This window comes from Eschscholzia californica, unplaced genomic scaffold, assembly GCF_041429995.1.
Source record: "Eschscholzia californica isolate CP2 unplaced genomic scaffold, dmEscCali1.0.p SCAF_6, whole genome shotgun sequence".
Taxonomy (NCBI): Eukaryota; Viridiplantae; Streptophyta; class Magnoliopsida; order Ranunculales; family Papaveraceae; genus Eschscholzia; species Eschscholzia californica.
In genome coordinates this window covers 29,594,352-29,621,254 of record NW_028238483.1, presented here as the reverse complement: position 1 = coordinate 29,621,254, position 26,903 = coordinate 29,594,352, and the positions used below count along the sequence as shown (strand labels likewise).

General features: G+C 35.5%; 2 protein-coding genes across 7 annotated transcripts; one reads left to right on the top strand and one right to left on the bottom strand.

Annotated features, from left to right (window-relative positions):
- Window positions 1-339: 339 nt before the first annotated feature.
- LOC147533332 (mitochondrial ribosomal protein L51/S25/CI-B8 family protein) lies at window positions 340-3,526 on the bottom strand. The gene is made up of 4 exons (XM_086648545.1): window positions 3,342-3,526; window positions 2,713-2,804; window positions 1,384-1,490; window positions 340-867 (listed from the first exon to the last, which is right to left on the bottom strand). The coding sequence occupies exons 2-4, from the start codon at window positions 2,790-2,792 to the stop codon at window positions 692-694; spliced, it is 363 nt and encodes a 120-aa protein (XP_086504671.1). The 5' UTR covers window positions 2,793-2,804; window positions 3,342-3,526; the 3' UTR covers window positions 340-691.
- A 13,457-nt stretch (window positions 3,527-16,983) lies between these two features.
- LOC147533331 (subtilisin-like protease SBT2.5) lies at window positions 16,984-25,528 on the top strand. 6 transcript variants are annotated; one of them, XM_086646789.1, is made up of 13 exons: window positions 16,984-17,335; window positions 17,548-17,716; window positions 17,824-17,955; window positions 18,310-18,542; window positions 18,715-18,859; window positions 18,952-19,346; window positions 19,884-19,979; window positions 20,065-20,137; window positions 20,701-20,986; window positions 22,576-22,901; window positions 23,798-24,065; window positions 24,207-24,488; window positions 24,928-25,528. In XM_086646789.1, the coding sequence occupies exons 4-13, from the start codon at window positions 18,361-18,363 to the stop codon at window positions 25,329-25,331; spliced, it is 2,457 nt and encodes an 818-aa protein (XP_086502915.1). In that variant the 5' UTR covers window positions 16,984-17,335; window positions 17,548-17,716; window positions 17,824-17,955; window positions 18,310-18,360; the 3' UTR covers window positions 25,332-25,528. The 6 variants fall into 6 exon arrangements, with proteins under 6 accessions (XP_086502915.1, XP_086502914.1, XP_086502918.1 ...); XM_086646788.1 differs by having other exon boundaries at window positions 17,009-17,255; XM_086646792.1 differs by having other exon boundaries at window positions 17,017-17,255; window positions 17,824-17,930.
- Window positions 25,529-26,903: the final 1,375 nt, after the last annotated feature.

The following is a 26,903-nucleotide window of genomic DNA, read 5'->3' as shown; positions in this document are numbered from 1 at the left end:
CCTTCGCTTTTTAATGGTAAAAGGATCTTTAAGAGATTTTCAGAGAGATTTCGGAATTTTGTCACAAATTTTACAATGGTAAAAGGATCTTTTACCATAACAAGTGTTTAGATTCTAAAAAAAAAAATAACAAGTGTTTAGATTCTTATTCATTGAGTTTGATTTCTAATCTTTGATTAATTTTCAGATTGAATAAAGTAGGGAGAGAACTCAAGAGTTTTGGCAAACTATATGGTACCAAGACATGTTTATCATGATCGACCGGTAATTTTTGTGCCACATGGTAATGTCAACTCGTGTACTCAATGCCATGTAACGACTAACGTGGATCATAGTCAATTTCTCAACAAAAAAACTTGTTTACTCAAGGGTTCATGCGGAATCGCACTGAAATATACTACGAAGTATTGCATACATCAAATGGACCAAAAACCAATCATATGACAGAGTCAAACATCACAAGTTACAAAAGACTTTCTGAAATCTGACTCGAGAACATCCACTAAGATTTCAGACCTCACTAGGAAAAAAAAAAAAAAACCACCTAAATCCTATCTTATTTGCAAAAACATAACTCAATTCGCATGCTAAGGCAAGTTTCCTTACACGTTGCTAATTCACTGGTAAGTGTTCACTGAGTTCTTACTGTGAAAAATAAGCGAGGACGAGAATGTGTTTGAGCTTCAGCTATTTATGCAAATTGTGTCTCGGGTGTCCATGTACCTTGGACACTGGGGTTTTTGGTAACATGTCTAGTCTTGAGCTTGACAGCCCTCCTTCCTGTTGCATTACGCAGCCTAGTTGCATGATGGAGTACTTCTTCCGTTGTGAAATTCTTCACGCATACTACACGTTCGTTCTTGTTCTCTGTACATTCAAAACAGAATACAGAAGTATGAAAACTCGCTCATGGAAGCTTCAAAGGAGGTATTTTCACTTCTCAACAACGGGATTAAAATATAAAATAATAAAATAAAAAGCAAGACTAAAATTCCATCCTCTATTGGGCTTCAGCCATGGGGCCGTACCAACAACCCCTGTGAAACCAACTCCCATAAGATTATAGGAAGCTGGTTTATTGGAGACAGATAAAATGATAAAAACCATCAACCACCAACAAGGTGGCGTCTGTTTTTCTCAATGTCTAAATCTAAATCATCTGTCTCAGATGTGTACCCAAAATCAACTCAAATCAGCCACCCAAACCAGTTAGATAATAACTAACATTAGTTTCAAAAAAAAGATAATAACTAACATTCAGGCTCTAGTTAATTCACACCTTAAGTCAGATTTTAAATCGCTACCAAAATCTGCACTTTACTTTTTATCATCAAAAAGTAAAAGGGACAGATCATATGAAAAAGGAACAAAAGAAAATCTTACTGTAGAATGCTTTCAAATGGGGATGTTGACCGCGGATGAGTTCAGTGACTACTTCTAGTTGTGGATTCCCCAATTTATATTTCGGCAATTCAGATTCCATGAATGACCTGCCATTTTAAGGTCATTACAATATAAGAATGAAACAAGGATAAAGGCATTTTAAACTTTGAAGTTGGAACAGAATTAAAGACTCGAAAAGTCAAAGCATTAGATTGTTTTCATCTTCTAGAGCAATTCATTTTGTGACTATTAAATCTTTTGTTTTACAACTAGAATAAGAAATAAGCATACAAAATCAATGTCCAATTCATTGAGTTGTCATTCACAGCTTAAAATTTGTGGACGACCATTGGACCTAGAGGGTAAAAAAATAAACATGCATACGTGAAAGCAGTTTTTATCACAGGTCTAGAGGATAATAAACAACCCACAACACACTGCCCAATAAAAGACACTCAGAAATTTTTCAAAACAAAACAAATACCTCTGCTTTAGAGTTTAGGTTCAAAGTTGAAGTATCAAAACAAATACATCTATCATCTATGCACTTGGGTAAACTGCATTGATTTCAAAGATATAGGAAAATTCTTGACTCTCGACTCTCGATCAATGCTTAGAAAATGGTTTCCGTCTTAGGATTGTTTGCTCTAAAAAAACAAGGTGTAAAACGCTTCCATCAATTTCGATGACACCACAAATTTGTATCGAAAGAAGACATAACACAAAACCTCTTACCTTACTACAATAATATAAAGTCTCAAGTGTCTAACAAACAATAATTCTGATGGTTGTAGCGTTCCATCAGTTCCAACTCAAGTCATGACAAAAATAACACAAACACTCAAAACTAAAACCTAATGCTTCTACGATCTCCTCCTATATATTGGTTTTAATGTTTTTCTTCAATTTTAACACGAAACAAGTACTACGATACCAATTTCTTCTACAATCTAGACCTAATATCATGTGAGACAAACACCACATAACTGAGCTGCGGACAAATTTTTTTAAGCTTTCAGATGGGTAAGCTTTGAGAGAAAAGAGACCAAATCATCAAAAGCCTGCGGCCAATTTATTGAACATTGCCCTCGATTCTTGAGAACAACCACTGAACCACATATATACACTCTAGGTGTTCAAACTTAAGTCAAAGAGGATAATAGATTTGAAGTTTCAAGTTATGAGAACAAATACATCTATGAACTGAAACGTTTGAATAATGTCAAGAGGAATAACTACTCTGATGCTCAAATAGTCGAAATTCATCACAGATCTTCGATACCCAAATCAAGAATTTCCTACAAATAGTGATAAAATCTAAGAACGAACCTGATACCACGACTGCTTCCACCCCAATCGCAATAACTCACAATCAACTTCTGTAGTTGCCAAACTCCTCTCAAAGCCATCTCGCAGTACACCTAATACCATGAGAAATTGCAAGAAGAATTAAATTCTTGCAAATAAAACACAGGTTTATAAAAGCACATCTGGAGAAACGTAAATCAAGAAAGAAAACTTGTAAATGATCAATAGGGAAGTGTTATAACAAATACATTCAAAAAAAATGTAGAAGTAGAGCTGCTGTTGAATGGTTAATGTTTCGTTTATGTCAGATGACTACAAAACAATTCAATTAAATTGTCTCCAAGTGCCTCATTGTAACTCATCTAATACGATAATTGAGAGAAAGATCTGACCTAATTTGAGTCAAACAGTGATCAAGAAATGTCTACTTCATGAGTTAAATTCAAATATCAATATGATCCAAACAATATTAGGGTTTCTACACTACATTTTCATTTCAAACTATAAGATTAACTCAAATAACTATGTATAATGTGAAGAATATACCCATTGAAGAACAACCAAAACCCTAAACACATTAAATCCATTGAAGAACATCAAACTATGGTTCAAATCAATGAAAACAAGATTTATTTACAGAAAATTACTACCTTTACTTGAGTTTTGATTCTTGAAGAATAAGAGTGAAAGAGTTGATTGTTCGGCTAGGTTTCCTTGGATTTTTCTTTTGGTTCGTTTCCCTCTCTTCCTACTGTTCTGGTCGGCTATACCCCAATCCCCTCAAACCTCCCGTAGAAACCCCTACCTCGAAAAACAAGTCAAAAAAGAAAATTACGAAATTGCACTTGGTAATGAAATTACAAATTCCAGACCGGGCACTGTCCGGTCTGGTCTGTTAGTGGCCCTCCCCTGGTGGTGGTGGAAGGCCCAAAACCAAATCATCTCTTAGTGACCCATCAGACAGATTCACGGAAAGGCAAAATTGTTTTTTTTAAATTGCCTACGATCTACGATAGTCATTACAATAACATTGGTACATCAAAGATGTAATAAGCACGATAACCGCCTATTTCAAACTCTTTCAAGAACGGGCATATAGCCGCCCAACTAAACTATTACCTAAAACCGAACAATATTAATTTTACCTTAATAACTCAAGTTCAATTGCTTGCAAAATTAACTATTTGAGTGAAAGAGTTGATTGTTCGGCTAGGTTTCCTTGGATTTTTCTTTTGGTTCGGTGAAAGAGAGATGGAGAGATGAAGAGTTGCAGAGAGAGAGAGCAGGGTCGGCCTTGCCTTTGTGGTGGCCCGAAGCAAAGTCTAAAAATGCTTGTATTACCATAAATTCGAAATTCACTTTAAGACCTCCTGAACCTAGGCCAACCTTGTATTACAAGAATGATTAAGATGAGATATCTCCAATAAAAATGGTAGTTTAGATTTATCTAGGATAAATTAAGTTTATTTAACTTAAATTCTCGACATCGATGAAAACATATGATTTGTTTGTAAAGAGGTTTACTATTTGAAAGGGTTGAAAATCTTAGTGTTTTGGCAACTCCCATTTAATATAAGAGCATCTCCAATGGGACACTCAATCTCTAACACTTAGAGTGCCACATAGATTTTTTGGAGTTTTTGTTAAAAAATCATCTCCAATGGAACACTTTATTAGACACTCTAATATGAGGTGGACACATTTATTATAAAGTGTCTAGAGAGAGAAACTCTAAAATGAGAGTGTCTACTTGAGACTCTCTAAGAGCATCTCCAATGGGAGCTCTATCCCTCCAAAAAGTACAACTTTTGGAGGGATGGAGCTCCAAACCTTCTCCAATGGTTCTCCAAATCTCCAAAGATTTGAAGAACCATGAATAGTACTTCTTCATACATGAAGGGGCACTATTCAACTTCTCCATATGAGATGGGACTTTTTATTTGGTCCTTTTGCTTTTATGTGTTTAGTTTAAGTCCTTTAAATTATTTTTTTAGTCCTAATTTATTGTATAAGTTCTTACTTATTCATTTTAAGTCTCTACTTTAATTCTTTTTTGTATTAATTAAGTTTCATTTCAACATATATTTTGATTAATAAAAATAAAATATATTGTAATTTGTGTAGGGATTTACACCCTTCTACTAGTGTTTATAGCGGAAATATGACATCTAATGTCTACACTAGTATTCCCAGGATCACATGCAAAACTAGTAATTAATCTAATGGAGATAGTAGATTACCTTAATCGCTTTTCCCTCTAACTAGTTGAATTGATTGAAGAAGACCAAGAGCTTCAAGTGTAGCTCCTCTACTTGGGACACGAGCAATCAATTTGATCTCCCACCTTGTTGTATAGCTAGCACACCAATGGTGGTTGGAAAAGAAGAACACCTTCTTCTTTGACTAGATTGATAGTTAATGGGAATTAGCTCACTTTCTCCTCTCTACTTGATGTGGTAGAGTAAGAAAGCTTAGAGAGAAATTCCACACCTTATTCTCTGCCCTAAGAGTGTTTATATAGAACCCTAATAAGAATCCACCTCCTTTTAGGTTTCCTAAAACACCCTTTAGAATAAGATTTAGGGAAATAGTCGAAAATAACAACTATTGGTATTTTCTCAATTCCCTAAGTAGATGACGTCCAAACCCAGCCAAAATTGGCAGATTTAATGTTCATAACATAAGGAAACGTCCCTCCAAAAATCAGCCCAATCCGAGCCCTAGAAGTGCCCGAATCGGCTAAGGCCCAAAAACCCTGTTTTTGGCCTTTTTGTACTATCTTCGCCTAATTCCTTTTTAGGCCTATGAGATATGTTTATGGGACACTCCCATGATTATATCTCACTCCCACTAGTCATATCCTAGATCAATTTGTCACTCTTATGTGTAACCCGTTGTAGGATCCGATCGAAGTTAGCCGCGAATTACTTCGTAATTCGACCATCGTAGTTGGTCTCTAGCTACAACTCTATGATCCCTAAATCAATCGGACTTGATGATCTTCCACATCAATTGTCCTATCCGACAAATTGTTCGCATTGTCACCTTGGTCGAAGGACATCTCCTTCAACTCCTTCAATTTGTTTTATAAAAATTAACATAACTAAATTTTCATTAATAGAAATACATAGTACAACTCGGAAACGAAGACAAATTAAACTGAAAACTACGATAATTCTTCCAAACATCTTTAACAATTTAAAGATTAATCAGTTATGTGAAGCCTCACCTTTTCTTGCCCACAAATGGTCAATCAAAGCATATCGTAACGCATAATGAGCCTGATTATCTCTAATCTTCCTGTGTCGAGATAAAAATTGTTGAAAACGTTGAGTCTCATTCTCAGGGATATTCACATTGTGAGGAGATGTTCCATATAAATTCTTACCTCCATATTAATGAAGAAATTTAAGTTTAAGTTTAAGTAGTGCAATGTATTTTTTTTATCTATTTTTAGTTTAATTTTCTTTTCATGCAATCTTTTTTTTTTTCCTAATATATTAGTGATTTTCAATATAATTATTATGTCTTTTTTAATTTACTTTATATGTAGTAAATGAGTTTTTGTTTAAATATTAGATTAAAATAATGTAGTAAATGTTTTGGAGGCCAGAGTGGATAGAGATGGAACTATTGGAGAGCCCCTCCAAAAGTGGGCCCCAAATTTGGAGAAGATGCTCATTTGGAGGGGCATTTGGAGAACAACCATTGGAGATGCTCTAAGTGTTACTTTTAATTTTCAACCAATAGAAAATCTTGCTTTTCAACTACTTTTTATCTATTGAATTGAAGAAGGACATGTGTATTAAGTATAGACACTTTAGAGATGTCCATTGGAGACCAACAACAATTAGAGCGTCTCTATATTGACATTTAGGAAAGAGAATCTCTATTAGCCCTTGACAACTAGGATTTTTAGAGTGTTTGTAAGAGTGTCCCATTGGAGATGTTCTAACTTCAACTGAAGAAAAAATGATGGGAACCATAAAAAATCAGTACTTAAGTTAATTGTATTTTAAAAATATAACGGAATAAAAATTATGACAACCTTAATATATAATAACATTATAACAATAACGATAATGAACACTAACGAAATAAACATAGTAACGAAGTCAAAAAGAAAAGTCATAAAAGATAATAAAAAAGGTAAAATAACAAAAAACAGTAAAACTACGTATTCACTAAAACGTTATATTTTTTTGTTCCGATTACAAAAAATGATAACAAATATTGTTATAGCATAACTATAGGCATTCAGATAAAAATATAGAGATCTATTAAAGTACCGTGGAGCAAATAGGGTAGCCTATATCGTAGCAAAATCCGCTTATGCTAATGTTTTAAATGAAAGTACAGAGATCAACAAATTTCATGTTATGTAGTAATTCAGTTGGAGACATATTATTTCAATATGGATTCAAATTCATGTAGTTAATAAATTAATGTATCAACCTCTTTCATAAATTCTCTCAACAAAAGAAAAGGTGGCTCTCAACAAAAATAAAATAAAATAGAGAGAGATGAAGATTGGATGGGGGTTAGAATTAGTGACCTAGATTGAAGTGGTAGATAGGAATTAGAGATAGAGAGGAGTCCCCAGAGATGCACAATCACTAACTTGTTACCAGACATGTGTCAACATTCACAATATTAGAGCATCTCTAATGCAAAACTTAAAAAAAAAAATTATTTGGCTTATGTGTTGAGTCTCAATTGAGATTCTCTTTCCTATGTGGGTAACTTGAGTGTCTCTAATTCAAGTTCTTCTCCAATGCAACACTCTAAAGAACTCTAATAGATACACATGTCACACATACATTTAATAGGAAAAAGTGGTTGAGAAAGAAAGACTTTCTATTAGGGGTGGGAAAAAGATTCGGAAGACCGCTATCCGACCCGTTCGACCGAAATAAAAAGTGTCCATGGACACCCGATGGTCATAACGGTCAGTGTCCGACCGGCCCGAAAGTTTGGGGGAATTGATTTTAGGGCACTTATTTTCAATGGATAAACTTATGGAAAATAGTTTTCGCGAAAAAAGTTAGGAAATCATTTCCTCTTCCGACGGAGAAAACATTTTCGCCGTCATAAGAGGAACTTTTTCGAGGGAAGAGGGAGCCGTCGGAACAACATATTTTTTCAAATAGTAGCGTGAGTATTTACATTATGGTAAGTAAGAACTCATTGTTAATACCTACTACTTACGACGGAAAGAAATAATCCGTCAGAAAAAGCTATATTTCCGACGACTTTTCCACAAACCGTCGGGAGTGACCGCTCTTGATGTCCGTCAAAAAAGTCTGTCACAAATAACCCGCATTTTTGTAGTGAACCTTGGTTATGTGAATCACCATTCTCTAATATCTCAAGGGGTGAAATTTTCCTTTCCGGCTCTGCTATTGCCATTATCAAGCATTCTCTAGTTAAACTAACAAGGCATTCGATGACTACTCGCATCCTAGGCAAGGCGTCAATGTCCCTTCTTTTTTTCTAAGGTGGGTTACTTCTTTACCAAATTTTTATCTCCATACACGACAACGGTGGATTCGAGTGCTTGAATGTTCTGAAGATTACTAGATTCGTGGTAGCAAACGTCTACGGTTGCTGAAGTGACAACCTCTTCATCTAATGTCAAAATGATGATGTCGAAAAGTGAATACCCGGAAATCTCTAGAAAAATAATCTTTGTATCCTAGATCCAACTGCTTTCGTTTACTATTGATGACGGTATGGGGGGGGGGGGTACTTGCAAAGGTACTCCGACGCTCAAGTCAACTTAGTGTGCAAGTTAAGAGTAATGAAATCTCTAAGGATAAAATCCTTTTTCAGGACAAACATGTGTTGTGTATATATGTTTGCATGACAGTGGCCACTCACCGGATATAATTTTGCAGCGTTAGGAACCGACTTGATGAATGTCGCATGACAGGGCCATTAATGAAATCTTTCTAATCATAGTCGTATGATTGCTTCTTCTCGATAAGGAAGGCAAATATTCGACGTTATTTAGCATTTCATGCAACTGTCATCTCTCTCAGGCATAACAGAGCTCAAGGTGTCGATTTCAGTTTTATAGATCTCTCGTTCCATGCTCAGGTGGTAGAGCTCACTCTGATCCATCCTCCTGCTTGCTTTTAAGTCGTGACAACATTTTAGGTGCATAGAAGACTCGTGTAAACCGAGATGACCCCTCTGTTAGCCCTATCAAAGGTTCATTTGCACCTTACAGTGGGAATTCAACAAGTGTCGTCCAAGTCAACCTTTACACTTTTTGATTGGTTAAGGGTTACCAATATGTGGCTTAGCAAATATAACAGTAGTGTCGACAACCGTTGGTTTGAGTGTTAGGAGTTTTAGTTTACACCTTTTAGGTATTATATATAATCACTTAGTTGTTTGGTTTAATAGATGGATCACTTTGAATATCAACCATCACAAATGTTTTGAACAACGCACTTACACGACGACACTTTTAACATTCGTAAGTCCAACACCACAAGTATGAGAACCATTCGTAGTCATAATGACGAAATTTCAACCTCTTTCGAAAGCTTAGTGCACAGTGCAATGGATCTTCCATTTACAACCAATCGGTAATTTTCTACCTCATTCCATTCACCTTAGAAGGATCGTCTTTTACAAACGAAACCCGTACCCTAATTCAAGTGAGTATTTTATCGACAAACACAATTCTTTTACACCACATTGAAGTTTCTTGCCAACATGTCAAAAATATTCTAAAAAATGGAGTAATCGTCTAGTTCTAATATATTACATGGAATCTCTTTCCCAATAACTTTTCATCCTTGAGAGAGAAAGAGAGATCGTGATCTAGTTTTCCGGCGAAGGGTCTCCCTTCGCCGGATCTTCCTCTTTTATGCTTTACTATTTCGTTTCTTTCTCCATTTTCGTTTCTTCCCCTTTTTCGGCTAAATCAACCGACGATCTAAAACCTAATTCCAGTTTTCTGTCATCTTCATCCTAATCTTGCAGGTTGATACAGATCTATGGAGTCAAACACTTTCCCAGTACTTAATCCATCCGATCTACTAGTATTCTTTAAATTTGTATTTAACAAGTTTGAGATCTCTGTTTCTAATTCTCTTCCCTCTCTAAAATCTTTAAATTAAACAAGTTTCTGAATTTGGGTTTCTCCGATCTACTTGTAATCTTTTTGATTCTGCATTACTGTGAAGAATTTCGGTCGAAATCTAAGGTTGGGGGAGTTTGAGATATTTCAAGAATGTTTCTTGTTGATTGCATGGTTTTATGGGTTCTTGCTTCTCTTGGGTTATGGTAGAAAGAAGCAAAGATCTTGTTTTTAGGACTTGATTATGTTGGGATAACATCTTTGCTTCATATGTTGAAAGATGAGAGATTAGTTCAGCATCAACCAAAACAGTAAAAAGAAAGAAGAATCACAACAATGTGTTCGATGGCAGTGGTGGTGCGGCGAGAGGGCTTTCTCTGGTGGTGTTTAGTGATAGTGTTGGGTGTTGGTGTTTAGTGGAGGTGACGGCTTTTCGGAGACGACGGTGGTTTTTCCGGTTTTAACGGCAGTTTTCCGGCAATGGTGACAGTTTTCCGGCGAATGCGACGGGGATGTTTGAATAGTTTTTTCTTTATTTGTAATTTCAGTTGTTTTGTTGACCTTTAGGGTCTTTTCATTTGTGATCTTTAGGATCCTTTCATCTTTTTTCTATCTTTATTCGTCAGAGTCTAGTCCAATTTCTTTCTTATTCACGAGGCACTTTGCATTTAAAGGTATGCAACTCTCATGAAGTTGGAAGAGAGAAATAACAATTCACCATGTAAAAATGTGATTTTATCACTTATGAATGGAAATCGATTCCCGTGGCTTCAAAAAAAAAAAAAAATATTACATGGAAAAATTCAGACTCTAATATACATGGAAGAAACTACAACTAGGCCTGAGGGGGCCATGGCCCCCTCGACCTAGCCGCGGTGATTTAATATACAAACATAATCATAAGGATTACAGTATTAGTATAAAGAATATGTTAGAACTAGCAACAAAGTGTTGAAGCCTTTTTGGTTGGATTATGTAGTTATGATCTAAGTGACCCGGGGTCAACTCGTCCCCGCTAATATAGGACGTATGAGTATTTTGGAAGGAAACATAACGACTCTAGTCAGTCCACTGCATATCCATGTGCATGTTTGGAACAATTTAAAATCCAAATGTAGAGTCACATGATATGTATAAGCAAGAGGACAGAAGTTGGTGGGTCACCCATTCACATGCTAGGGTAAAAAAGTACCCGGTTTGAAGCAATCTCTTTTCTGTTGATCTAAATATATTTGGCATTTTCTTCTTATGAGTCCCTGTTCAATTAATCAATTCAACAAAAATGCATTCCCTCTACAACTTTCTTAGTAGTAAATGATAATCAATGCTATACTTTTGGAGAGCAAAAGGAAATGATGAGGAAAGGTGTCAAGATTATGATGTGACTAGGGGTGTTGTTTTAAGAAAAAATGAGAAAAATCCAAAAATCTAGACCCTAATACGAAAAAAACCCACTCAAAAATATTAATGTCAAAAAAACTCATTTTTTTAACATTTTTCAAAATGTTCACAACATATGTAATTATGTTGTTAACAAGGCAACATATTTTTTTCATAATTCCATTTTTACCCTTATATGTTGACAACATATATCATTGTGTTGTTATAAAATGTTAGACAATATCTATAATAATGTCCCGACTTATTATAAAATGTTGGCGTCATATATAATTATGTTCTTAACAACATATATAATGTATTAGTCAAAATATTATTTGTTCGTTAATGGATTTGTTAAATACAAAGGATAATATGCATAACATTTTAATTTTTGTAAAGGACAAATAAAAAATGCTTTAGTCTTTATATTTATGTCGAAAGCAAAACAGAAAATGCGAAAACCATTTATTTTTTCACAAGACAAATCGAAAAATGTTGTAGCCAAAATGTTTGTGTTTGTTTGTCTATGTAAAATGCAAAAGAAAAAAATGCGAAATATTTTGGCAAAACAATGTCTAAGCAAAAACGAATTTGTTCAAAAATTTACAAATTGTTGAGACAAACTAAGATTTGTTCAGAAATTTACAAAATTGTCGAGAGCAAACCAAGAATTGTTCAGAAATGTTCAGAACACTGATTTGGGCGGAAATTTTCATTTTGGAGGGTAAAATTGTATTTTTACCTACTGGGTTTTTTCCTCATTATTATTTAGTATTGGGCCTGATTCTCTTTAACTTCCCCATTTTGGGCCTTATAATTACCGGCTCGTTGTTTTAATTTCTTACATGTTATATTCAAAGTTTTTTTGTAAAAGAAGGTATGGTTAGATAGACATGGTTATGACATAATCATGTCTCATCAAAAAAATAAAACATGATTACACCAGTACACATAGACACATCATATATAAAATTGGTCAAATACCATAGACATGTGGAAGTTGGGCCTTATAATTACGGGCTCGTTGTTTTAATTTTTTACATGTTATATTCAAAGTTTTTTTTGTAAAAGAAGGTATGGTTAGATAGACATGGTTATGACATAATCATGTCTCATCAAAAAAATAAAACATGATTACACCAGTACACATAGACACATCATATATAAAATTGGTCAAATACCATAGACATTCGAAGTTAATTTGGACTAATCTGATTTTATTCATACTCTTATTTACGAATAAACAAATGGATGTATTTCCACCTTCACCTTTCTATATAAAAAAATAAAAATATCTTCCACAACTGTAAATATTGAAGATACCGAAACTATTTCTGGCATAAAGAGTTAACATTAGTTTAGAACCATCCAACATACAATGATTTATTGGCAAATCTTAATTTGTTTCAATTCTAAGAGAACCCCCAGTCATATTAGACAAAAATTAGACAAAAATATATACGAAGTATTGAATATATATATATATATATATATATATATATTATTGGCAGAGGTGGGATAATTTTAGTATTTAGATTTAGTTGTGGATATCACACGTGGATGTTAACAAATTAGATGAAAACACGTTCACAAATACCTTTTAGATTGGTGTGGAATGATTTTCAATATTATGTAATTTTTTCTTACAAACTTTGTTTTTATGCATTTGAATAAAAATTTAATCTAATTCTTAAAATCTATAAAACAATCTATCACACTAATTACTAGATGCATGTCTATTTGGCATCCTAAAGAAGACCAGTTCATCAAAATGGTCCTATAAAGATGACCATATTCCAAAAAAGTCCCTTGAACAAGCATTCGATCATTTCATTTTACCTTTTGGCTTTTTCTCTATTTTTTTACCCTTTAAAGTAAGAAAAAGTTTTCTCGATATCATTTTTTTTTAATTTGTAACTCATCTAAAAATAAGTAGCTTGGTAGGAAAAGTCGAACAGTCATATTTCTCTTTACTTTCTCTACTCGCTCTCTCCCTTTCACTCTCTATTTATCCTTCTCAAGTCTCAACCTTACTGGTGCAAAAGGGGTGTGATAAAACTATCACCTCCTCTTTTCCTTTCAATTTTCTTTCTGGAACAATGGTCACTTGACTTGAAATAAAGAGAGATGACTTTTTACCCACTCTTGGTCTGATTGTAGGCAAAGGGGAGAATGACTATTTGCGACAACTTTAACTATCACTAACAAATTTTATTCGTACAAAATATATATTGAATTGATAGATTTTTTGCTACATAAAAAATCAAACGTTCACATTCACTTCAAATAATTTTAAAACATAATTTTAATTAGAATTTCTTGTTCATACTAAAAGATTAGTTATTCTAACACATATTCTCATTTTAATACTCATTTTTTCTCTCTAATACTTATTTTACAAAGAAAAGTTGTCTAAAAAGAAAAGGTAAGAAACAAAGAGAAAATCGAAAGGTAAAGTTAACTGACGAGATCATATTCGTATTTCGGGCGACTGTAGGACTTGGTGGAGAGAAAAGATGTTACTTACATCTCACTAACAAAAAACGGCCTAATAGGGACACATTTTTACTTGTGTCCCTAATACATTTAAAATAGGGATAATTTATTAATATATCCCTACTAAATTCACAATAGTGATAGATAAATGTACTTTGGGGACAATTTTTAATCGTCATTCATAAAATTTGGAAGCTTGTAAACCTTAACAAAAATAATTAGGGACAAATAAAATATTCTTGGTAGTACCAAAGAAAATATTGCGACATATTTCCCGCGAAAGGATAAACGTGGTTCGAGCAGATGACACAATATTGAATGTGTATTTTATATACATTTTCTAAATACTTCACTTAGTAGACGGTTGAAGTGAATGTGTGTTTGATTTTTTATGTAGCAAGAAGTCTATTAATTCAATATATATTGTGTACGAATAAAATTTGTTAGTGATGGTCAACATAGTCGCAAATAGTCATTCGGGACAATTATATTTTAAACGAAATTGACCCTGTGGTAAAGAACAAAATTCCTGCCATTCATTTTAGGGAAGGTAATGCCTCTGCACGGAAAGGCTTGACTTACATTGACGGTCCTTAACTGTCCCAAATAATCTATTGGGACAGTTTTTACCTTTACTAAACTCGTCCCAAATACTGTTCCGGTTGCTATTAGTAGTGACAAACATTTAAATGTCGCAAAGTTTTTGGGACGATTTTTTCTATTAGGGGCAGTTGTCGTTTGTACATATAAGGTATTTTTTTAGTGTCTCATGGTCGGTCCACCACGAGATTCTTGCAAATGCTCTAGTGATCGATCAAACACAAAACCCTTGTGGTCGGTCTGCTTGAAACCCCTCCTCTTCGTTTGAGACAACAATTCAGATAAAGGGAATTCCAGCGAAGTGAACCTTTTTATTCGTCGGAACAATAAAGATTAAGAAAGAGATAAAGGTAGAGTTTTAGAAAGAGAAAGATTCAGCAGAGAGAGGAGAAAGAGAAAAAGATAAGGTATAGAGAGAGGGGTATGAGAGAAATGCTGGTGGTGGTGGCGGGAGGTGGTGGTTGGAGTTGGTTGTCGGAGACAATGAAGAAGAAATTGTGCCCCTGGAAAACTTGAAAAAATCTGCATTCCCTTTAAAATTTTGCACTTCAGAAAATTTGATAAAATTCATCATTTCCCTTTATAATTTTGTACTTCTGAAAATGTTTATATTTCCCCAAATCGGCATTTATATATATTGGTTAGAGTTAAATTTCAAAATACTCTTCAGAATGATTTTGCATAAACTTTTGAATGAACTGATGTGACATTTAAGTATATTTCGGAAGAATTGTTGAATGTGTAAGAGATTTCTACTATGGTGACGGAAAAGAGTACAAAAAAAAGGGGGAGGGGAAGTGAAGGAAGCTGCTCCAATTCGACTCAGCCATTGGAAAAGAAAGAATCTAATGGAGGAAAAAACTCAGCAAAAAAAAGCAAGAGTTCGGCAATCGTTATAAAAGAGGTAAACATCTGACTCCAGCTCACGTATCGCTTTAATGGGAAAGCAACCCCACCCTTGGAACATACTACAACCCAAGGTGGCGAAGAACTGACATCAAGGTGTCAAACCTTCCCGTCGATGTGAACTATTGGGCAAGATCATCAGCCTGTTATCCGTAGAGTAACTTTTATCCGTTGAGCGACGACCCTTCCACTCGGCACCGTCGGATCACAAGGCCGACTTTCTTCCCTGCTCGACGGGTTGGTCTTGTATTCAAGCTACCTTCTGCCTTTGCACTTGAGGACCAATCTCCGTCCGACCCAAGGAAACGATTGCACGCCTTCGTTACCTTTTGGGAACCCTACGCCCCATAGAATCTGTCTACATGAACTGTCCCTTGGCATATAGGTCCTGACACAAGGATAGAATTCTAGCTCTTTCAGAGTGGTGTGCCACTGATGGCTCGGACCCTCCTGGAAGGAGGCCTTCTTCGCCCTCCACCTAAGCTGCGCAGGAAAGGCCCAAAGCCAATCTCCGGGAACAGTAAAACTCCATTGAGTCTTTCTGTCCAAGTGCAGGTAGTCAGCATCTTCATAGACATGTCTATTTCACCGAGCCTCTCTCCGAGACAATTATTACTCTCTCATCTTTAATCTGTTTCAACCCATTCTTAAGTAGTCGGAAAGTTTATATCATTTCTAATATTTTGTTCTCAAGTGGTTTCTCTTAATTTCAACTTAACCTAACTATATATTAAGGAATTTTTTTATTTAAGGTTTGTTAAAACTATATTTTCGTCATAGTAAAATTTGTTTTTTCTGGAATAGGCGAACTCTGTAGTAACCAATGAAATGAATTACATTTGGGAAATATTCTTTCCATTAGTTAACCAGATATTTCCATTAGTTAACCAGATAAATGATATTTTTGCAAGCAGGTGGGCAAGCTCTTTCGCGGTGCAAAACTAATAAAAGATAGTTGAACCATTTATGATTTTGACTAATGTTAATGTTTTGTAAATACCCAATTTAGTAATGCATGAAACATTTCTTGTTTTGCTACATGAAGAGTGTTGATTACAGTTTATTTATAAGATTTTTTTCCTGTTAATATATATATATATATATATATATATATATATATATATATATATATATATTGCATTGACGTATCTCAGTTTACCGTTGACAAGTATCAATTTTCAACGAACAATAACATTTATTCTTTTTGATAAAAACAAGTGCCGCTGTGTGTATTATATAAGTTATTTAGAGCAATTTTGATATTTTGACTTGCAAACAATAATTAATTGTTACAGTGAAACTATAATGAGAAGAAAATTTTATCAAAAGCTCGGCCATTAGTATAATGTCCACTGAGCCTTTTATATGTGCGCCCCAATGTATCATCCGACAATCGAAGATATAAGTCGTGGAATACATTGGTCTTTTTTGGTGTTGGGTTTATACGAGCAAAAATGGACTCACTACAACTTGTTGCTACGTGACAATCAACTCAGAATGATGTGCTATGAAAATGCTTTTGATGTTTGCTAAAATGATCTTGAAGTTGATGCACTATATGTGTTTGTTGAGTCTATAAATGAACAGACAAGTTAGAGCTATCGATGAACGAGATGGTCGACAACAAGGCACACATACAGACACACCTTAGTAAGAAGTAGAGAAGAAGGGAGATCAAATAAAGAGAGCGAATAGAGAGACTGAGAGAGAGGGCAAATAGATAGAGAGATAAAGAATGTGGAGAACTAAACATGTTGTGCTTAGCATTCGGTGGTATGTATTATGTAATCCTAATAAGTTTATCAAATTACTTATTTATACCTTAAATAACTGAAGTTCAAAAAATCATAGATTATCGAACTTGAGTTTATATCAACACTATCAATCACTTACACAACTAAGTGTAAGATAAAAAAATTGGAATTTGATTTCCGGGAATTACATTCTATTCCCGTGTACCAAACATGTGGGCAAAGAAGAACCAATCCTATTAAAGAGAATTTGTATTGGATTCTTCCATTTTATTAAATTCGAGAGAGAGAGAGAGTGAGTTAGTGAGTGCCACTCAGCAGTGACAAATTTGTATGAGGTAAAAATTTCGTTATTTTTATTGTATGTTTGTCAAGATTAATCATCAACTTCGACTAAATACTACTATCTCTTTCAGCGGTATACTCTCATCTTAAAACCCTAATTTCTATTTTAATCTTCTCTCCCTAAAATCTCATTTACTAGATAAGTGAAAAAGCCTCAAGCTTTCTCTCTCTAGGAAACCTAATGTGATAGATTTCTCTGTTCAGTTCAAGTAGTAATCTTATCTTTATATCTCTATTTGGTATATTGATTTACTTTAAGTAATTGAATGAATGTGAATCTTTCAGCTACTTTTATACCTTGCGTGGATTCGAGATATTAAAAAAAATCGAAGCTGTTCTTAATGATCTGAGTTACTTTAATGGCGTCAATGTGAATGCACAAGAAAAAAAAAGTGTGATTCCTTTCGTGGTTCTGATCTTACTGAAACTTCTATAAAAGCAGCATTTCCAGATGGTGAAAATAAAATCTCTTGTCTTTACCTTTACTCTAATTTTCAAGTTCAGTTTCTAATAGAAATTTAGTTTTGATCTGACATACTTATTATACTTTGATGATGACAGGAGCTGAATTTTATCTCTTTCAACCTTGAGTAAACCCTTTGGGTTTTTGATTTGTTTCTTCAATTTGAGGTTTTTTTAATGGCAAGCCATTGAATATTTTTTCCTCAGTGATTCTTTCTACTTCTTTTTCAGGTGAGACCTAATCCTATTATCTTTTCCTTACCCCAATTATTTTTCTTTCTTTGGGTTCTTGATCTTCTACCTGGGTGAATGGGTGGTGGAAATGAACAAGATCTATGTTTTGTTACTTATTTAGATATTATATTTGATAGTTAGTATTATATTAGTTCTTCAAGTTTATTTCTATACTGGGCCTATTTAGATCTCCTTTTGTTGTTTGTGAGTTTTTTGTTTGTAAGAACAGTCCAATTTACTCTCTGTAACACTGTTCAAGCTTCTAGCTTTTGCTTTATTTGAACTTAAATAGCTCTAATATGATGCTCAAATTCTCATTGTGAGATTAATTCATTTTTTGTTAATTGACAGTGGAAGACTCTAAGAAAGATATATTTTCTGCACTGTAATTTCCATTGATACATGAAAGTAATGGAAATGAAGCCTTTGTGTATAGTTTTGGTGTTTTGGGGTCTTTTGATTCTTGGAAATGCCGAGATATACATCGTGACCATGGAAGGAGAACCTACTGTGAGTTACAGAGGTGGTATCGAGGGTTTTGAAGCTACGGCTTCTGATTCTGATGAGAAGATTGATCTCACCAGGTATTTGAAGTTCTATTTCACTTTCCCTTTTGGGACAATTGAGATTATCATATTTAGGCTAAGACATAAATGACTCTTTAATATGTCACTCTATCATCTAGTTTAAAAAATAAGGAGAACTGTTTTTCCTCTTTTTTCTCATTATGCTTCTCTTTATGTGCTCTTTTCGCAGTGAGTTGGTAAAAGCTTACTCTAATCATCTAGAGAAGAAACACGATATGCTTCTAGGCCTGATGTTTGAAAGTGGTAGCTACAAGAAGCTCTATAGTTATAAGCATCTGATTAATGGATTTGCTGTTCACACTTCTCCTGAGCAGGTGAGCTGATTAGGGTGATAAGATTTTGTTTTCTGCTCTGTCTTTGAAATGTACATCTTCATTTTCTAATGCTCATTCAATTTCGTTGGTAGGCAGAGGCCCTTAAACGAGCCCCTGGTGTGAAATCTGTGGAAAGAGATTGGAAGGTGAAAAGACTTACTATACACACTCCTCAATTTCTCGGTCTGCCAATGGGAGTATGGCCAACTGGTGGTGGCCGTGACAGAGCGGGAGAAGACATTGTGATAGGTTTTGTCGATTCAGGAATATATCCACATCATCCTAGCTTTGCAACCCATCATACTGCACCATATGGTCCTCTTCCTTTGTATAGAGGAAAGTGTGAAATCGATCCAGACACTAAGAGGAACTTCTGTAATGGAAAGATCATTGGTGCACAACATTTTGCAGCAGCTGCAATTGCAGCTGGAGCATTTAACCCAAAAGTTGATTTTGCATCTCCTCTAGATGGTGATGGGCACGGAAGGTTGGTTCCAACTTTTCTAGATTTCCCTTTCCAAGGAGGCAAGGAGGAGTTGGTGTAATGTTTATTTTTTTTACTTTTTTCAAATTTATATCTACATGCTGTTTAACATTTATGTTCACAAGGAAATTCTAATGCAGCTGGAATTAGAAACAATTTGCAGACATCCGAATAATTCACCTAGATTTTGGCCAAGGGACATTGATAATTATCCAATGCTATAGTAGATTTGTCTGCATGGACCTATTCTGATTTCGGGGTTATTTCTGTTTACAATGGTGCTCATTTTTTTAAAATTAGCTCCAGCTCTGTGCTTAGAAGAAGCTAACACTATCCCTTACTTCCTGAGAGTTTCTGTTTACAATGGTACTCGTTTCGGGGTTACTTATGTTTTAAATGGTACTCATTCTTTGAAAATTAGCTCCAGCTGTGTGCTTAGAAGAAGCTAACACTATCCCTTACTACCTGAGAGTTTCTCTCTGTATTAGTTACGTTGCCTTTGCTGTTTTATTCATTCTGGTGTTTAACGTCGATTACCAGCCATACAGCAGCAATTGCAGCTGGAAATAATGGAATTCCGTTAAGGATGCATGGGTTTGAATTTGGTAGAGCAAGTGGGATGGCTCCTCGTGCTAGGTTAGTTTGTGACGTGTTTTTAAAGCTTCCAATCCTCTTAGGTTTTATTATTTGTACATCGATAACACAGGTTAAGCTTGTACAGGATTGCTGTATACAAAGCACTATACAGGCTTTTTGGAGGATTCGTAGCTGATGTAGTAGCTGCTATTGAGCAGGTATGGAAGGAGTCTAATTTATTATTTGAACTCCTCTCTGTTGTGTAACCATGGGCATGTTTCCTCAAACTTGATGTTTTCCTTACATCAGATGCATCATTCTGCTAATTTTGATGTTGTCGGTCATAAAGTTCCGATGCTTTTACTGTAGAAAAAATGGCTTAAAATTGTATAATGTTTAACAGCAAGTGATTTTGTTTAGTTCTTACTGACTTTTGAGATATGTTCAAGACTTCACTTTTTTCGATTTATCGTCTTTTGATCAGCTGCAAACTTATTATTCGTAGAAATTTAAGTATGTGTTCTTATCACTTTTAATTCTATCTGAGTCTGAGACCTGGGATAAAGTATTCTACTTGGATAGTATTTCCTGTTTCAGTGCTTGCTAGCCTGAGTGTTGAGCATGTCTGAAAGCAATAGCCAGGTTATAAACTGCATGCCAGGAAATCAGAATTGTAACAGATAAATATATGATTTCTGTTAGAATAATGGTTGGGGTCTATAATTTCTATTGATGAATTTATTTACTTGTACTGATTTTAACCCCAAACATTATGTAATAGGCTGTTCATGATGGTGTAGACATTCTGAATCTTTCTGTTGGGCCAAACACTCCACCCGCAAATACAAGGACGACATTTTTGAACCCTTTTGACGCAACACTTCTTTCAGCCGTGAAAGCAGGAATATTTGTCGTACAGGCAGGAGGAAATGGGGGCCCTTCCCCGAAAACCATGGTATCTTACAGTCCATGGATTACATCTGTAGCAGCTGCAATTGACGATCGCAGATACCACAATCATTTGTTTCTTGGAAATTCAAAATCCTTACCTGGGATTGGTTTGTCACGTAAGTTTTATATGAAGTACGTAGTGTTTGAGATGAAATTCTATACGTGCACGAGCTTGATCATTTAGTTTGCAGAAATAGCAAATAGTAAAAAAAAAAAAATGAATAAAGTAGGACAACCCATATATGGAATGTAAAATGTCTTATGTGGAGGGTAAAATTGAAATAATATGGGGAAATCTTATTGAGGGACCTAAACCCAATATTACCACCACCACCATTTTCTTCTTCTTCATCATCTCCTTCACCATTAACCACCACCTTCTTCATTTCTCCATAAACCATTCCTTCACTGTTAACCATTACCCTCTTCCCCTTCACCGCGACCATCTCCATCTTCTCCATCAATTACCATCTTCATCTTCATCCTCTTTTCTTTTTCTGTTTTTATTTATTTATGTTTATAACTTTATATATAACCTCAGATGGGTTCCTGTTCGTTACAAACGAAGAGAAATAAACCTTCGTCTGTGACGAGAAGTAACGAAGGGGAAGAACCGGCTGCCGAAGGCAACCTCCTTTAGCACAGTAGTTATTTATTAAATAAAACAAAACAAAAACCAGAAAAAAAAAAGAGGGAGAAGTTGAAGATGATGGTGGATCGAGAAGATGGCGGTGGTTGATGCAGAAGATGAAGATGGTGGTCTGTGGTGGTGGTTGTGGTCAGCGTGTTTGTTTTAGGTCCCTCCATTTGGTTTCTCTGTATTGCTAAAGTTTTTATCGTCGCGTAAATTAGAAGTATCATCAGGGAGCAATAGTTGGCTGATTTAGTGGTTAATAGCTACTCCATTGAAGTCACTGGTATCACGAGTACTGGGGTTCATATTCTGCCAACGTAGCCGTGGCCCGTGGCTACTTGTGGGCCTACATGTTGCTGCCTGAGCTTAAGTGATAACTTGGTTAAAGCAGTAAGCTAACAATAATAAGTACTTTAATTTTCTCTGTTATTTAGGGTCTTATATTGAGTACTTCCTTTTTTTATTAGGATTCTGGTTTTAGTAATGGGGAACCTGGAGTAGTCGAGCACTATATAAGGGCCCTCTGTTATAGTTTTTACTCATTTAATTAAGAACACAGAAAACCTATTGGTAGCTAATTTTTTTTCTCTCTTATTTAGTTTGTTCTTACTTCTTAGGCTTCCTCACGTGTACATCTCCAAATCACCATAATAGATTATGTTGAGGGGGCATTATTATACACCCAGGCTTGCTGGCATAAGTATCTATCCTGGACTTAGTCCAAGATCGGTGTTATGAGCCTTAAATCATGTCGTTAAGCAGATAAAAGGATAAAACAAGTAGCCATGGAATAGTTGATTTTCTACATGGTTTTGTGCAGCCTGAATAAGTTTTGGTATTTGGATAGGTGTTGTGACTTGTGATCCAGGTGGTGTGAGCCTTAATCTTGTTGTAACATAGAGAGATAGAACAAGTAGCCATGGAAGAGCTATGGAATCGTTGATTTTCTACATAGTTTTGTTCAGCTTGCATAATTTTTGGTATTCTAAAATAGGTCTGTAGCTTGATAGTTGGACTGACTTCCTGTCCTTAATTTCTGAAGCTGTAGATGTTTTCATTACTTTCTGACAGCTCCTACACAGTTGAATCGAACATTCACCTTAGTTTCTGCCAATGACGTGCTGTTGGATCCTTCTGTGATGAAATATAGCCCTTCAGATTGCCAAAAGCCAGAAGTTTTTAACAAGAATTTGGTGAAGGGAAATATTCTTCTTTGTGGGTATTCATTCAACTTTGTTGTTGGTGGTGCATCAGTAAGGAAAGTTTCGAACACCGCCAAGGCCCTTGGGGCTGTTGGCTTTGTCCTTGCTGTTGAAAATATCTCTCCAGGAACCAAATTTGAGCCTGTCCCAGTTGGGATTCCCGGAATTGTCATCACCGACGTCAGCAAGTCAATGGTAAATATTTCAGCTTCTCCATGAAGGATAACAGTTAAATATCCTTTCGAAAGGTGCTTGGAACTCTTTTTGTTATCGTACTAGTGATCCCCATTAACATGAGTTTCATTTCTGATACTGGTATAGAGAAATTTCTAAGTGTAATAGGAAATAATGACGTGGAATAGCAATGGGTTATGTAATTTGTAGAAGGCCTAACTTAAATTGGTAGGTGTAAGCATTAAAATTATGACCTCTCCATTTAGCTGACATCTGACTATCTTCATTGAGAAACCATTGGGATCACATGGGTTACCTATTTTATGGTTTTAATGTCTCCAAGCCATTGAATTGGAGTGTTTTTTGTTGGGGGAGCTTGATATACCATTTATGGGCGGGGTCATTGGTCATCACATGTTTGCATGTGTGCACTAATTCTTGCTGCGTCAGTACTCTTAACGAGAATGGGAACACAACACCGGTAAGAAGTTGGATGTTTTCGTCCTTAGGGGCATGATATTCTGATATTTCTCTACAAAAGATGTTCTTTTGGAGTGCTCTCTCTCATGTTGCTTGCACCGTTTACATTTCGGTAATTTGATGCCTTGATGGCGATGGTTTATCATGAATATCACAAAGTATTGCTGGATAATGTCGGATTATAAATAATTAAAAATGATCTTTAAACATGAAATGGGTTCAATATTTAATGGAAATAGGATTCTCTTTCGGGAAGCTTCAATTATCACTCTACCTTGCTTTTACTTACTGAACTTATCACATGTATCCAGCATTCCCCGTGTCCATGATAGAACCAAAACTTCTCCTTTTTCGTAGTTGTGCTGTTACTCTTAATCTTGATTATGATGTTCAAGCAATTTTTCCGTTAACCAAAAAAATGTTTTTGTTATTCGCAGGATCTTATAGACTATTACAACAAATCTACATCAAGAGATTGGACTGGACGAGTGAAGAGCTTCAATGCAGTAGGTAGCATCGGTGAAGGTTTGAAGCCCGTTCTCCACAAATCAGCACCCCAAGTGGCATCATTCTCTTCCCGAGGACCAAATATAAAAGATTTCAGCCTTCAAGATGCTGATCTTCTTAAACCAGATATTCTAGCTCCTGGTAATCTAATTTGGGCAGCATGGTCTATAAATGGAACGGATGAGCCTAATTACATGGGTAAGGTCTTATACTACATACTGGTGCTGTCCAATCACTAGTCATTTTGGGAATTTGTTTTTGCTAAAAAATTCGTAGTGCATGAATCCAAGCTGTTAGATGTCCTTAAATTAAGAATGGATGTACTCTTGATTTGAATAGGAGAAGGATTTGCTATGATATCCGGAACCAGCATGGCAGCACCACATGTAGCAGGAATAGCTGCCCTTGTAAAACAGAAGCACCCTAGGTGGAGCCCAGCTGCCATTAAATCAGCCTTAATGACGACAGCATCGCAGATGGATCGAGCTGACAAACCTATTCAAGCTCAGCAGTCTTCTGAATCACAAACAGAGACTCTGGTACCCGCTACACCATTTGATTACGGGAGTGGCCATGTCAATCCAAGAGCTGCTCTTGATCCTGGACTCATCTTTGATGCAGGTTTGTCTTTCTCTTTAGAATTATATAATCTTACGACAAGACATGCAACTTAATACACTGTCAGCTCAAGTGCCTAGTTGGCTAGCACACACTGTGGTGGCGTTAATCCTCTCTTGAAACCCGAGTTATTGGAGTCGGAAGTAATTCTGTAATTAGTCGAACTCGGCTGCCAGCTCGAGCTTGACCGCTACCCAGACCCAGGTTTGGTTAGCTCTACTTGAAGTCATCCCGTTTTCCCTTTTTTTCTATTTGCTAAGGTTTCTTAGAGAGAGAAAGAGGTGCAGGGAAGAATAGTAAGAATAAGAAGCTTATATGTATAATAGCGTTTAGAAATTTAACGCGAGGTCTTTTGGCCCCTGGTCCAACTACTTAGCTTCAAACTTCACAATAGTTCCTCAATCCTGTACCAATTTGGATTTTTTACAGTTCTCTTTTACAGGTTACGACGACTACGTTACATTCTTATGTTCAACACCCGGGATTGATCCTCACGAGATTGCAAACTTCACTAGTTCAACCTGCAAGTCAAACAATGTCCATCCAGCTAATCTGAACATGCCATCGATCGCTCTCTCCCATCTCACAGGAACTCACACAATTACCCGAACCGTAACTAATGTAGCCGAAGAGGAAACTTACACAATCACAACTAGAATGTCACCAGATATGGCCATTGAAGCCAATCCTGTAGTAATGACTTTGCTTCCTGGTGCATCAAGAAAATTTACTGTAACTCTCACCGTTAAATCAGTAACAGGATCTTACAGCTTCGGACAGGTTTTGCTGAAAGGTACCCGAGGTCACAAGGTACAGATTCCAGTTGTTGCAATGGGTTACAACTAGAAATGCTCGTTTTCTATAGATTATGTATGTGATATTCTTTGTAATTGAGCAGAATAAGAGAGATATGAAGGTATAGATGTATTTATATCGCAAGTATATAGGTAGAAAGAATGATGTAGTTGTAGTTATTATAAGGAGACATCTTGTTTCCCCTTTATGTCTAAGTTTTGTTCCGTTTTAAAGTTTTTGAACAGAAATTTCAAGTTTCCTTATTAGTAATGAGCTCAATCACATATCATCAACTTGTCACCTGCAAACCAGAGCAACTCTCCAGGAGAAAACTGGAGTGTGTTCACATAAATTTCAAGTTTCCGAGTCGAACTTCTTGAGTAAGGCTCCAAGTTGATAAAAATGAAATTGGTGTTTTCAATTAGTACCTGAGTTTAGGCATGAGTTTTTGTAACAGATACGATGACAGACAGAAAATGGTTCAGTAGGAGCAATACATTTATTAAAACAATCAAGTCTGCACCTAAATTTCGACTTCTTCCCTTCAGCATCGTATTCGTCATTGCATCTCTTGAGGCAACCTGTTGCTCCTCCCATGGCTGCTGGTGTTGTTAGCAACAACTATCATAATTTTGAGATAATCTTTCTTGTTCTGATAATCCATCTTCGATTTTGGGTACTTCATTAGAAGAACACTTATATTCAGCTATTGTGGATCAGGATGGTTAAGCCGTTAAGTCTAGTATGGTTTATATAGGGATTTTAGGAGGTTTCACGGGGTTCGGTAATTGGTGAGAACCATAATCTTGGGGCTATATGCTACTAGGTGAGAAAATCTTTTCTTCGTTTTATTAGATTTTCTTTGGTTAATATCAATGTAGCTCTATATTCGTTTTATTAAATTTTGACCCCTTTATTTATGAGTGTTGTGGTTTGCCCTTAGAGATCGTGATCCCATTAGTCAAATTTGACCGTTAAAATATTAATTTCCTTTTTACCCTTTATTTCATAAATTCTCTTTCTGTCTTTTCTCTTTTCTATCGCCTAAAAGGATCTCCGAAAACACCGTCGACAACAGTCCAAGGAATGAAACTTCCCGAAATTTCACCGAAATTTCGCGAAACGTTTCCTAAAATGAGATTAGGTGCACGAAATAACACTTACAACTATTTCCTGCATAGTTTCCACCGACATGATCGAAATTTCCACCGAAGTTGTTGGAAATATCGAAATTTCCACCGACATGATGGAAATTTCGACCGATATAGTAGAAATCTAGCAAAAAAATCGGAAAAACTAATACTAGAAACATATCCATTTCTTCGTCTTTTTCATCTTCATTTCTCTTAGATCTCTCTTGATTTTTATGTTATATTTTCCATGGTTTTTAAATCTATTTGAACGATTTACGCCTTGACTTAACTGCCTAAATTGATTTTATCTTAGTAACACCTCTAATATAATTGTGTAATTGACGATACCTTCTCAAACTAACATAGTTTGTTAATTATTATCAGTAAGAATGTTATCTTTTGGGTGTTATAGCCAAAAAATTATTCAATTTACCCCCGGAAGTGACCGTGTAATTGTTAATACTCCCTCAAACTAATAGATAATGTTAAA